At 48.5% G+C, this 13,336-nt stretch overlaps 1 protein-coding gene across 1 annotated transcript; it reads left to right on the top strand.

Annotated features, from left to right (window-relative positions):
• The first annotated feature begins 2,888 nt into the window (after positions 1-2,888).
• Positions 2,889-10,515, top strand: LOC144937747 (kelch-like protein 14). The gene is made up of 4 exons (XM_078865187.1): positions 2,889-4,382; positions 7,231-7,483; positions 8,551-8,711; positions 9,910-10,515. The coding sequence occupies exons 1-4, from the start codon at positions 2,889-2,891 to the stop codon at positions 10,291-10,293; spliced, it is 2,292 nt and encodes a 763-aa protein (XP_078721313.1). The 3' UTR covers positions 10,294-10,515.
• Positions 10,516-13,336: the final 2,821 nt, after the last annotated feature.

Raw genomic sequence — 13,336 nt, 5'->3', positions numbered from 1 at the left:
CATCCTTGTTACATATATCATTTCTGAATGTAACATTTATACACATGGATAGGACAGCATAGCGTATACAGTAACATGACCTGGGAACTGAATTCGGTTCGCCGGGTTCATAACGAAGTGGTGAACCACTCTGCTACTGCTCCAAACCATAATATGAAGTTTACCAATTTTAGTAATTGAGTAAGAATTATTTGTGGTGAATATTTTGGGGAGTTTTTCTCTGCAAATAAACTGGAGGTGTGCAGAACATCCACACACAAGGCTATGAGACCGTGCATGTAGATAAACGGTACTTCGAACCAGTAGTGGCTTCAAAAGATTTCTATCGAATCTAGCCTCAACTCCATGGAGGTTATATTATTTGTTCCACTAATATGTATTGTCGATTTTGTAATTGTTCAATGTGACACTTTAACCCATTTAGAACTTTAGGCAGATTATCCAAAACCAATCAAACTTTGGCTTGTGATATTTGGCAACACAAAGTTATAATTGCTGGTTTAGATACAATCATACACGTGGGTTGGAATGGTGGCGCAGTGGTCAGCGCGTTGCGCTATGAACCGTGAATACGCGAGTTTCATTCCAGGCCCTGGGCGTGCATCGGTGCTCACTGATAACTCAACCGGTCCTGTGACCCCCTCAACGACCAGCGTGGTGGGGTATTTACTGAATATAATCCCTCTTACCGGCATGACGTGGGGAGGTCTTCCTCCAGCAGTGGATTGACATAAGGGCCGCACAATGTGTTATTTAACAACATGCTCGACGACAATTCGTGCCAAATCTCACCTTCCTATCTATTCAACAGAATTTGCATCAGTCGGTCACGATCGTCTGTACGTAAATAACAAATAGTGTATTGGTTGACACCTATTGAAATCAAAACACGCTGCATGAGTAACCCGAGACTCATTTGCCCCACGTGTACGCCTTTGTTCTGAACGACTGCTTTAGCAATACTTCGGATGTATTTCACCCCCCCCCCCTCCATATTCTACTTAATCCAGACAAAGACGTGAGTTCACAAAGTATGCGGTCGGGTAGGACATGCATTACCCCGTGCATGTGCACGGCTTGCATTGATGGGAGTGGGTCACGGCATGGGATGGAGGTTGTCGGTGGGAGGTGCATGGGGCCGTGGTCTCTGTGTTGTCCGCTGTGTTGTTTCCGCCACCCGGGAGTGTAAAGTCAACAACCAGAAGCGTGTTGAGACAAGTGCTGGTCATGTGTTACAGAGCCAGGGGGCTTTACCCCTCTTCTCTGCGTGGAGATGGGGTCATACACATATATATGCAACGTGCGTGCTATCCACAGCTCATTTTTTTGTTGTATATCTTGGGCTACGGTCATACATTTGCTGATTCATTTGTAGACCAAAAGCTCGCGTCTGTGTATTGTACACCCGTCGGACTTAAAACAAGGCAGTGTTGGTTTAATTTTTGCAAACCTACGTGGCATCTCAAGTCGCATCGCAAGAGGTGGCTCAGGGTTAAATTGTCAGCCCTTTATTAATCGAATTCTGGATGAAGGTCTCCCAGCCCACGTTGATCGTCATGGTGGTTGTTTGGCCATAATTCATGACCATCCAACTGCTCGCGTTATATAGGCAGGTCTTTGACGTTTAAAATATGTTCGCAATTAAGTGGCCGTTGTGAATTGAAGAGCGTACAGTGAAGAGCGTCGTTCTATTACTGAAGAACACTGAGCAGCATCAGGTAAGTGCTCTTGTGAGCTTTCAAAATGCTTACATAAACACGTCCTGCTTTTCTAACAAGCCGCGTCTACTCTGCGTGTCTATCAGCTGCGCAGTGCTCGGGTTAACTTGGGTACCTCTCATTCATTAACAGTCGTGTGGGTCGGCAACCTGCGGCTCTTTAAGGACTGCTTCGTGCCGATTATTATTATTAAGGATCAACCGTCTCGTATTCACATGCGTTGCGGATTTTGACATGCTGAAGTTTTTTTTTACCGAATTCCTCCAAAAAAATTGTCATTATTTTGGTAGCCGAACCTTGATTCAAACTCGGCTTTAGCTCCTAAAACTTGAGTGCGCGGATGGCCACGCTGTACATGGAATGGGTTTGAATTTTGTTTCACAGCTGTTAATTCACGGCTGGATGAAGATCTCCCCCACGCAGTGTCGATCGTGGGAGTTGCTTGACCATACTTCACCACGCTGGTCAGCGAGGGTGCGTCAAGAGGGTGCCGGGGGGAGGGTGGGGAGCAGGACCGGTTGAGATTTTGGTGGTGCCAGTGGTGTCTACCACAACACCGCTTCAGCCAACACAGGCGGTGTTCGGCATAAGCCGACTAAGCAGTCGCGATTTGTGAAAACTCGGGGTACATCACATTTAATCTTAAATCATAATCAACATAAGGCAAATGACATCTCTCTCGTCTCACTTCTCTGCATCTCTCTACTTTACACCTTTTATTTGGTCTACATCTCTCATGTCGCTACATCCATATCCCTTTACATATCTTCCATCATCTCACTTGGATTCTATAAATTAAAGGCTGGGGGCTCCTCATCTATTTTTTTTCTCTTCGGGCACCACCACCACTGCATGTCAACGTCGCATGCATATTAATATAGTTGGCATATCAATATAGCAGGCACATAAATATAGCAGGCACTTAATTATAACACGCACGTAAATATAGCAGGAATATCAAATCAGCAGGCATATCAATATAGCAGGCATACCAATTTAGCAGGCATATCAACATACATCAATTTAACAAGCATATCAATATCGCAGGCATGCCAATTTAGCAGGCATATCAATGTAGAAGGCATATCAACATAGCAAACATCAATTTTGCAGGCATATCAATATCGCAGGCACATATGCACCCGTAGACAAACACATACCCCAGCAGTTATGGGAGCCACGAGCGAATCGACCGCACACCACCTCGTCCTGGAGTCCACTTCGTACTCGGAGCGGCTGCTGGAGGGATTGAGGTCATGCAGAGGGCAGGGATGGATGTGCGATGCCCTGCTCATGGCCAGAGGCGTCTCCTTCCCGGCGCACAGACTCGTGCTGGCTGCAGCGAGCTCCTACTGCAGGTCCTTCTTCTCTCGGCCACCACCAGCCCTCAATGACGTCTCGTCTTCTATTAGGAAGTCTTCATCATCATCATCATCATATTCGTCATCTATCAATTCATCTATTCATAGTTCATCGTCACAAACATCAGCACCATCACAAGCATCAACTACACTACCATCATCACCACCACCAACATCAACACTTCTGCAACCACCACCACCACCGATAAACAACGAGCAGATCACCATCATGGAAATCCACGGTGTGACCCCGTTGGGTCTGGAGCGAGTCCTGGACTTCATATACTCTGGCCGCATGCGTCTGAGCATGGACGAGATGGAGGACATCCTCACCGCCTCCAACTCGCTGCTCATGCGCGACGCCGTCAAGCTGTGCCTCCAGTACCTGGGCGCGAACCTGCGCCGGGACAACTGCGCGACCGTGCTGGCCCTGGCACACAAGTTCGGCTCCTCGGAGCTGAGGCGCCGGGCGGTGCGGCTGGTGGCGCGGAACCTTCGGGGCGCGATGGAGTGCGGCCGGAGCCGCGCTCACCTGCTCCGGGTGGACGTGCGCACCATGCAGGAGCTGCTCGCGCACGGCGGGGCCTGTGGCACCTCCGAGACGGAGCTCCTCCGCGTGGCCATCGCGTGGCTCCGCGCGGAGCCGGACGTGTCCTCAACATCATCTTCTTCATCCTCCTCATCTTCTTCATCCTCCTCAACATCATCGTCCTCCTCAACATCATCGTCCTCCTCCTCCTCCTCAACATCGTCGTCATCGTCCCCATCCAGGATGGAGATCCACGCTGCCGACCTCCTGGACTGTGTGCGCTTCGCCCTGGTGGCTCCAAGCGAATTGAAGGAACTCTTCTCGCGAGTGCCGGCGATGAGCCGCGACGCGCGCTGCCGCGACCACCTGCAGGAGGCCCTGCGCTACCACGGGCGCCCCTACGCGCAGCCGCTCCTGCAGACCCCCGCGACCAGTCCGCGGGGGGCCCGCCTCAACGTTCTGGCGCTTGGAGGTCGCTCCGGAGACAATGGGGTGCGTGGCGAGGTTTGGGCTTCGCAGGTGCAGGAGGAGGATGAGATCGTGGATGATGATGATGGTGGTGGTGATGGTGATGATGGTGGTGGTGGTGATGATGATGGAGGTGGTGGAGGAGCTGGTGGCTTGCGGGGTGGACACCGCAGGGCCGCGTGGCGCAAGCTGTGCGACACGCCGGTGCCGGTCTACAACCACTGCGCCGTGCCACTGGGGGGGTTCGTGTTCGTCCTGGGAGGGCAACATCGATTCGACCCCCAAGGAGCGTCCGCCACAAATCAGGTGATGGTCATTTGCATGTACCCGTGTGTATGTATCATACCTGTCAACCCCTTATCGGTGCCCTACCTTATTACAGACCAATTCAGACCTTAGTGGTCACCCCGTGCCCTGCTAAATCTCAACATTCATCCTACAGAGTGCCATCACAAGGGAGACCACACAAAGGCAAAAACATGTTTTTGCTCGTATTGAAACGGCTGTACGCCGCATGGACATGAAAACTCAATTTCCCTGCACAAGAATACTTAGTAAACAGTATATGGGTTGACAGCTGTGATGTATACACAGGGGAGCGGTGGTGTAGCGGTTAGCGTGCTGCGCTACGAATCCGGCGACCTGGGTTCGATTCCCGTTCACGGCCAACACCGGTGACGATTGTCTGAACCGGTCCTGGGCCTCCTCCTGGGGTCGACTCAGCCTCAAATGCGTACCTGGTGCGGTGTGTAGTAAACACCGCCACAAGAGAGACAAAGGCGGCCAGGCGTGGTGCTGGCCACCCACCCCCCTCGTGTGCCGTGCTCGCTAACGGCACTTGCCCCAACGGTCTGTTACAGGCTACACGGGGGTTTATAGTAATAGGTTTTTACCCTTTCAACTGGTACAAAAACTGACACCTTTATACAAGGGATCATGTTTGCAATAACCACAACAGTCAAAATGCAAACAAAAAGAAACAACTCTGATAATGATATGGGGACCAATCAACTTCAAGGACAGTGCATATCATTATCAGAGTTGTTTCTTTTTGTTAGCATTTTGACTGCTTGTGTTGTGGTTATTGCAAACATGATCCCTTGTATAAAGGTGTCAGTTGTTGTACCAGTTGAAAGGGTTAAAACCTATTACTATATTTTGCCACTGGTAAAGGAGGTCATATAGTACACGGGGGTTCTTTGTCTTTATATGAACACTATATTAGACCGCGTCTAAAGTCGTGTTGCCAGACTCGTGTTTGGGAGTTTTTTTATTTCGTCTGTACGGTGAACTTCTTTCGCACCGTACGTAGCCAACCGCTTATCGGAAGTGCGGGGTGATGATGGTCATTATGTTGATACGAGCTGTTATGATTTTTTTGTAACCTTGTGCAATTGAATCAGTGTAGTATATATTCGTATAGATACGTGTATAAATACTACTCGTGTATAAATACAGTCACGTTATAAAAGTGATCAACCACTTTCATATGTGACGTTTACTAAAAAGAGCCGAGCGATATCATGCAAGCGTGACTAATCTTCTTGGTTCTTTCGGTAAAGTCACGTAGAAGGGAAATAATAAAATAATAAAAATAAAACATAATAAAATAATATAATTCTCACGACGTTTCGGCCACAACGCAAGCAGCCGTCCTCAGGTGAAGAACAGGTCTGTCGGCTGCTTGCGTTGTGGCCGACACGTCGTGAGAATTATTTTATTGTTTTATTTTTATTATTTTATTATTTCCCTTCTAAGTGACTTTACCGAAAGAACCAAGAAGATGAATCCCTGCAGTCACGAAAGCTTTAAATAGAAATTTAAGCGTGACCAAGTTAAGACTTTGTACATCAGAATCATAGCATGTATTTATACTTGAGGAATCCGATGAGCCATCAAGCTCTTTTTCACAAATGTCCAGTCGACGCGTGCATGCACAGTCCTTCTTATGTGACCCCACTGCTGGATGAGCGCATCTCCGCGTCCGTGCGTGTGCCAGAGATTTAATTTGACCATACTTCACCGCGCTGGGCAGTACGGGTCGGTGAAAGTACGGAAGCATTCGACTGGATGCCGGAGGACGGTATTGCACTGCCCTCTGCTGCTGCCTGGCTACCACAGCTGTACTGAAAGGATCACTGTATGACATGTATCTTTACCGTAAAGTATTTTCGTACACGTCCCAGATTGTGTTGTATATATATTCTACAGCATCTTGAGATGCGGTTACATATGGACGCTCGATAAATACAAATTGCGTGCATTGTAGTTTGGTTGACACTAGAGTATTTGGCTGCTAAAGTTTTCCACGCGATAAGACACTTTGTTGAGCTATTATTTGTGGCCAGGTAGCTTATGAAAATGAGCTACATAGCTTAGTGTGCCCAACCTGATAAAATAAAAGTAAACACTTCGCATTAATGTGAGAGCCTATTGAGACTTAAAGTCTCTTTCACGTTTCCTCTGCAGCAGTGGTTTGGTGTCAACATCCTTTCATCATCCCTCCAGGGTCAATCACTTGTGAGAAGTCATTTGTAGCTGTCACATGGATATACTCATCCAATCAAACACATTGGAGATCCATACCACAGGGCACAAGTGGAACAACCCATGGCAGCTATACTCGTGCTGTGATCTGCTAACAGCGATATCGATGGGACCCTTTATGCCGGTATTAAGATTTACCCTTTCCGGCAATAAGATATTCAAACACCAAATGGAAACTAAACTTTCAACTAAACAATTTTTATTTTACCAAGTAAGGCCCACTGAGCTGTATCGCTCTTTTTCCGAAACGAGCTGGCCACAAATGATAGCTCAACTAAGTGGCTTATCACGTGGACATTTATATGAATACTCGAAACGCGTGTTCTAACTTTGGAGAGAAAAACCAGAGCACATGGAGAAAGATCCACGCGACCACGGGGGGAAAACACGCAAACTCCAAATATACAGGCATTTTCAGAGTCGGGATCGAAACCACGACCTCCTGTATACCAGGCGAGGTAGTTAACACCTCGCCACCGCGGCTCCCCAATCGACCCCTACTGCAAGTCAACGAGTCTGTCTTATTCCCGGAGAGGGCAAAGCAAAGTCTAACGATTTATTTTGTTATTTTTCCCCATCATCATCATCATCCGCGTCTCGACCCCAGGTGTTCCGCCTGGATCCGCGCTCGTGTTCCTGGCTCGAGGTGGCACCAATGCGGGAGTGTCGCACGCGCTTCGTGGCATGCGCCCTCAACGGCGCCATCCTCGCCGTGGCCGGCGGAAACCTCCTGGGCGAAGCGAGCAGCTCGGCCGAGCGCTACAGCCCGGCCGCCAACACATGGGAGGGCCTGAGGGCCCTGTCCCGGCCCCTGGCGGACCACGCCGGCGCTCTGCACAGGGGGACGCTGTTCGTGTCGGGTGAGGCCGCAGCTCGAGTCGTGTCCCCCCTCCCCCCCCCCATGCAGCGGTTTTCAAAGTGATCTCGAGGAATTGAGCACGTGAGAGTGAAGAGATATCTATTGATGTGCAGATTGACCGATTGATTTTAACCCTGACGGATACCTCTCGGCTTGTGTGTCGCGAATTAATATTTCTTAGAACAAACGCAGAATCTTAATTTGGAGCTTTCGTGACTGCAGGCTATGCGTTAATTGTGTGTTGACCGACTCTCTGTTGCATTACATTACATTTCGATATTTTGCTAGGTTATTTAATTCAGTGTGTCTCTCTCCCGTTCCCCTAATTTTCAAGCTTGCGTACCTTACCACGCGTCGTCCTACTTATTGACATGCTAATTTTTCTCTAACCCCTCCCTCTCTCCGCCCCCGCCCCCTCTCTCTATTTAAGGCCTCGTCACAGAGACGTTCTCTCTCTGTGTGCCTATGTGTGTTCTCTCTCTATGTATCTTTGTGATATCTGTCTGCTTATATGTCTGTCTATAGTTTTCTGGTTAGATTTTGTTGCTATTTCTTTTATACCTGATGATGATTGCTTGTGTTGCAATCGAAACGTCGTATGGTATTATTTAATTTATTATTTTTCTTTATACGTGACTTTACCGAAAGAACCAAAGAGTAACAAACGCAGAGTTGAAAACATTACGTAATCCATGCATATGCATGGTTTTACCTAAGAACTAGTTTGTATGTACTGTATATATGAGAGAACCAGCCGACTCGTAAAATAATACTAATAATACTAATATCTACAAAATAATACTAATATCTATAATATGCCAATGATGACCAATAGGTCAATAAAAAACTACTATTAGCTCGACTGGCTATATACGGTGCTAAGAAAGTTCAACGTACAGCAATCCCTCGTATGTATATACCTATGTATGTATGTTGAACTTATTTCGCATCATATGTACCCAACCGGAGGTGCGAGAAACATCCATACATACAATGTGCACCGCCTCTCATTTAGACACCAATGTGGTATTCCCTGTGCGTGCATCTTCCCGTGCGTTGCGTGGGCAGGCGGCTACTCTGGCGGTCGGGTCCTGGGGGATGTGACCAGCTACATCCCTCGCCTGGGCCAGTGGCTGGGCCACCGGCCGCTCTGCCGTCCGCGTTGTGAGCACGCCATGGCCTCCACCGGCGAGCGTGTCTACTGCCTGGGCGGACGGGCCCTCGACCAGGTATGCCACTTTCTTCACCGTCACGTCCGAGCCACGCCGTCGCGGGGCCCTTCATAGCATGGGTGGCTTTCCACTGGCTAATTGCCATGCTGATGTTGAAGCACATCATGAAGCTCTGGCCTCTAAAGGTATCTGAATCTGGTTTGGGGACAAGAATGGCCAGTGGTCGGGTTAATCATATTCACAGCATGAGTAGTTTTCCACTGCCTGTTTGCCATGCTAAGGTAGAACCAGACCTTGAAACTCTGGCCTCCAAAGTTATCTGAATCTGGTTTGGGGACAAGAATGGCCAGTGGTCGGGTTAATCATTTTCACAGCATGAGTAGTTTTACACTGCCTGTTTGCCATGCTAAGGTAGAACCAGACCTTGAAACTCTGGCCTCCAAAGTTATCTGAATCTGGTTTGGGGACAAGAATGGCCAGTGGTCGGGTTAATCATATTCACAGCATGAGTAGTTTTACACTGCCTGTTTGCCATGCTAAGGTAGAACCAGACCGTGAAACTCTGGCCTCCAAAGTTATCTGAATCTGGTTTGGGGACAAGAATGGCCAGTGGTCGGGTTAATCATATTCACAGCATAAGTAGTTTTTCACTGCCTGTTTGCCATGCTAAGGTAGAACCAGACCTTGAAACTCTGGCCTCCAAAGTTATCTGAATCTGGTTTGGGGCCAAGCAGGGCCAGGGGCGGGGTTAATCATATTCGTCATTGCGTGTGACATCAGCGGCATGGCTCGGGTTCCGCAAGTGGAAAATAAACTTGGCCAGCCACCTGAGCTGGCTCGACATGGCCCCCGTGTGGCTCCGTTGTACATTAGCAAAGTGGTCAAACAGGTGCGGCGAGAAAGGGACAGGTGTGAGAGGAAATCCATATGTATGTTCAACTCCTTCGCACTGTACGTAGCCGACCGTGCTAATCGGAGGTGCCGGGGGGAAGGACAACAAACTAAAGCCAAAAATCAGTTCTAAAGAAATTAGTTTTCAACCTCGATGATTTAAAAGTGCATAGCTCCAGTGGCTTCCTAATATCGGAAGGAAGAGCATTCCAGACGGCCGCAGAAGCGCGCCTCCTCAAAGAGCGCGCGATGCGGTGACCGCCTTTGTTCGATGGCCTGCCACAAGCCGCCGCTGCGAGGATGCAGGCGATCGACACCGAACAGCGGGCTATTGACCGCCGCCCCCGTGCGCTGTGTGCCGCAGGCGGGCGCGTGGGTCAGCGTGCTGGAGGTGGAGTGCTACTCCGCGGGCAGCGACCAGTGGAGCGTGCTGCAGGCCCCGCGCCTCGAGCGCTGCCAGTTCGGAGCGGCCGTCCCGCGGCCCGGCCGCGTCCTCGTGCTGGGGGGCGGCTCCCTGACGGAGCTGCGCAAGGAGGCCTCCGTGGTGGCGCTCGACGGACTGAGGACAGGCGGAGGAGAAGAGGAGGAGGAAAGGGCGGCCGCCGTGGTGCAAGCGGAGGAGCCGCTGCCTCTGCCTCTGGTGGACCACGCGTGCTGCTTGGTGGAGTTGGCGCCCGCCCATCGCGACCGGTTCGCCGGTGGAACGATGAAAGATCCCAACGCCGCTCTTTTAAACGGGGATGAATGATAACATGTGCGTTGAAAGTGACATTTCTCAAAGTGGTAGTTAAGTTTATGTCTCGAGGGTTACGGGCACCTGGTAGCCACTGTGGTGGATGTGAGCTCGTCGTGAATGCAGATCGCTGGCTAATTGTCAGACTTTTCCCCAATGGCGCTGCTCACAATGCACCGCAGTCGCATTTCTCCAGCGGCCTCCAAAATGATCTCCCGTTTTCCATGCATATGAAGTTATTACCAAGACGTGACTTCTCACTGAGCACTTTCCAGATCACTGCTAAACTGGAGTAGGTGGCATGTGAGTTATAGGCACAGTCATAGTGACCGGATATATTGGACGTGGTGTGTGTTCCAGACACACCTGGCTGAAATGAAACCCTTTGTTGCTACACATTTAATGTACCCGATACGTGGAATAAACCTGCATCATGGCGAGGCGCGAGATGTCTGGGTGCGGTGACGCACGCCATTGATCCAGTGCTTTGGAGGCAAGGGTCGGTGGATCACGTAGAGATTTGTAAAGTGATGAAACCCACAGGAGCTTTGAGGTGAGCATACGACGCCGTCACAGCAAGCAAGTTTGTGAACCCGTCTGTCGGGGATCGTTGAGTATATGGGTCCCGTTGCTCGTGTGGGTTTTCTCTGAGTACTGTGGTATCCTCCCACATACAACAAAAGATTATTTAAAGAGGAATGTCCCAATAGAGACGGGTCACGAAACTCAGTGAGGATTTGCTGGATAAAACAATCGAAAAAAATCGATAGAAGTTTGATAAATACTGTTATGAAGATATTGCACCCTGTTATAATATCAACATTTATTGTGACACTTTTTTTAAAATTCGCACTTTATTTATTTGTTTTGTCTGCATACTTTTGTTTTTAACTTCAGCGTGGTAACACGAGTACTGTGATGTGTGTGTGTGTCAGTAATAATTACCGTATTAACACGAGGTCAGCGGCATGGATACCGTGCAGGACAAATTTGGAATGTACGCGCGGATCTCGAATGCACAGAACACTCGAATACACAACATGAAACACAAAGACAACGATCCCCCCGTATAGCCTTCACAGACTGTTGGGGCAAGTGCTGTTAGCGAGGATCTATGAAGGAAGGCCGACACGGCACACGAGGGGGGGGGTGGGTGACCACCAGCACACCCGGCCGCTTTCATCTCCCCAGTGGCGATGTTTACACACCGCACCACCAGGTACGCATTTGAGGCTGAGTCGACCTAGGGGAGGCCAAAGACAGGTTCAGATAATCATCACTGGTGATTTGCCACGAGCGGGAATCGAACTCGGGTCACCGGGCTAGTGGTGCTACACTAAACAAAAGCCGTACGAACACAAACACAACACTAAGGGGCCGTCCATAAATGACGTCACGCGATTTTGGACGATTTTTGAACCCCCCCCCCCCATCGTCACACGGCGTCACAAAAAGTCAGACCCCCCCCCTAAAATATGACGTCATAAAGCTCTGCCCCCCCCCCAAATAAAACACGCTTAAAATCGCTTTCAACTATTGTTATTGTAGTGCGTATTTAATGTGGCGCTGCACTCTGATGTTGTAAGAGAACACATTTATTAAAAAGTCAATTTAATTAAGTAGAACGTGTTGTCTATATTTATTTACAGTTGCGCATTTTGATGTGACGTCACATTTCTCACCCCCCCCCCCTCGTCACACATGTCTGACCCCCCCCCCCCGTGACGTCATTTATGGACGTCCCCTAACACAAACACAACACTAAAACAAATGCCTTAACACAACACACACAAACGTCGTTGTTAGTTTTCAAGTTAGGTTGGAAGTACTCAAGTCGGTTGCCTTCCACTTGCCTTGGCGAAAAGTGGGATAAGTTTTTCACGATTCTCACCAGCTGACTCAGAAGCGTAATCAACGAAACTAAAACAAAATGTCTAAAACAAAACACAACCGACTGTGGGCATGCGATCTCTCTGGTGTGGACTTGGTAAGCTAAGTTGTGTGTTTTTTTCGCACCGTACGTAGCCAACCGTGCTAATCGGAGGTGTGTGGGTGGCGTGGGAACATTTGGTTCTTGATTGGGGTGGGGGGCACCATTCCAAGAAGGTTGGAGGACCACTGCAATAGGCAATGACTCATTTGTTACAATTCAGTCCCATCAAGTCCCTGGTGCACGCATCATCCAATACCGTGCGTGAGACCCAATAAACATAGCTGGGCAATGAAACCCGTACAAATTGCACGATGAAGCAAAGATGACAAATGAAAAACGGTGAACATTATATAGAAAATTATCTATTCTTGAATCTAACCGTGACCCCCCCATCTCCCCCCCCCCACCCAGTGTGGAAGTGAGTTGCATCGCTGTGAGTGTGATGGGTGGTGGTTATTTATTACATCTTGCCGAGCATGTCAAGAACATTGGTTTTTTTATTTCAACTTTTTCATTCACAAAAAAATCACACGCATCCCTCGGACGATAGCAAACGATGAGACAGCGTCTCCCGATCAGGCGATCTCATCAAAGCGGTGGGGTTTAGCGATTCACACACGCTCATAGAGATATAGATATGAAATGCACGTAGGGCAATGATATGAAATGGCTGTTATTAAACAGTGCACTGAACGAATAAATAAGCTGTAAATGAACAGTTAATTTAACTCATTAAAATTACATTCAAGTTTACTCGGAAGACCGTTCAAACGTTGATTTGAATATTGTAACATATTGCTGTACTATATTCATACACGGCAAGGGCAATGGCAACTGTTTGCATACTTTGAATGTATTCAAGTAAATTAGAATAGGTTTTCCCCTTTTTTCTGGCAACAAAACAGGTGTTAAGATGTTAAAACACCAAACTGAAACCTTTTACAAGGAATCATGTCTGCATTAACCACAATCCTTGTGGTCAGAATGCAAACAAAAAATATACTCTGATAATATAATGCATTGTCTTTGAAGCTGATTGGTCCACACCAGAGACAACTTTCTTTTGAGCCTAGTCTCAAAACGGTGTTAGACCAGAGGACGCCAAAAGGCGTGTATTCAAGTAAA

This window comes from Lampetra fluviatilis, chromosome 20 (assembly GCF_964198595.1).
Source record: "Lampetra fluviatilis chromosome 20, kcLamFluv1.1, whole genome shotgun sequence".
NCBI lineage: Eukaryota > Metazoa > Chordata > Hyperoartia > Petromyzontiformes > Petromyzontidae > Lampetra > Lampetra fluviatilis.
This window is presented reverse-complemented; position numbering and strand designations above follow the sequence as displayed.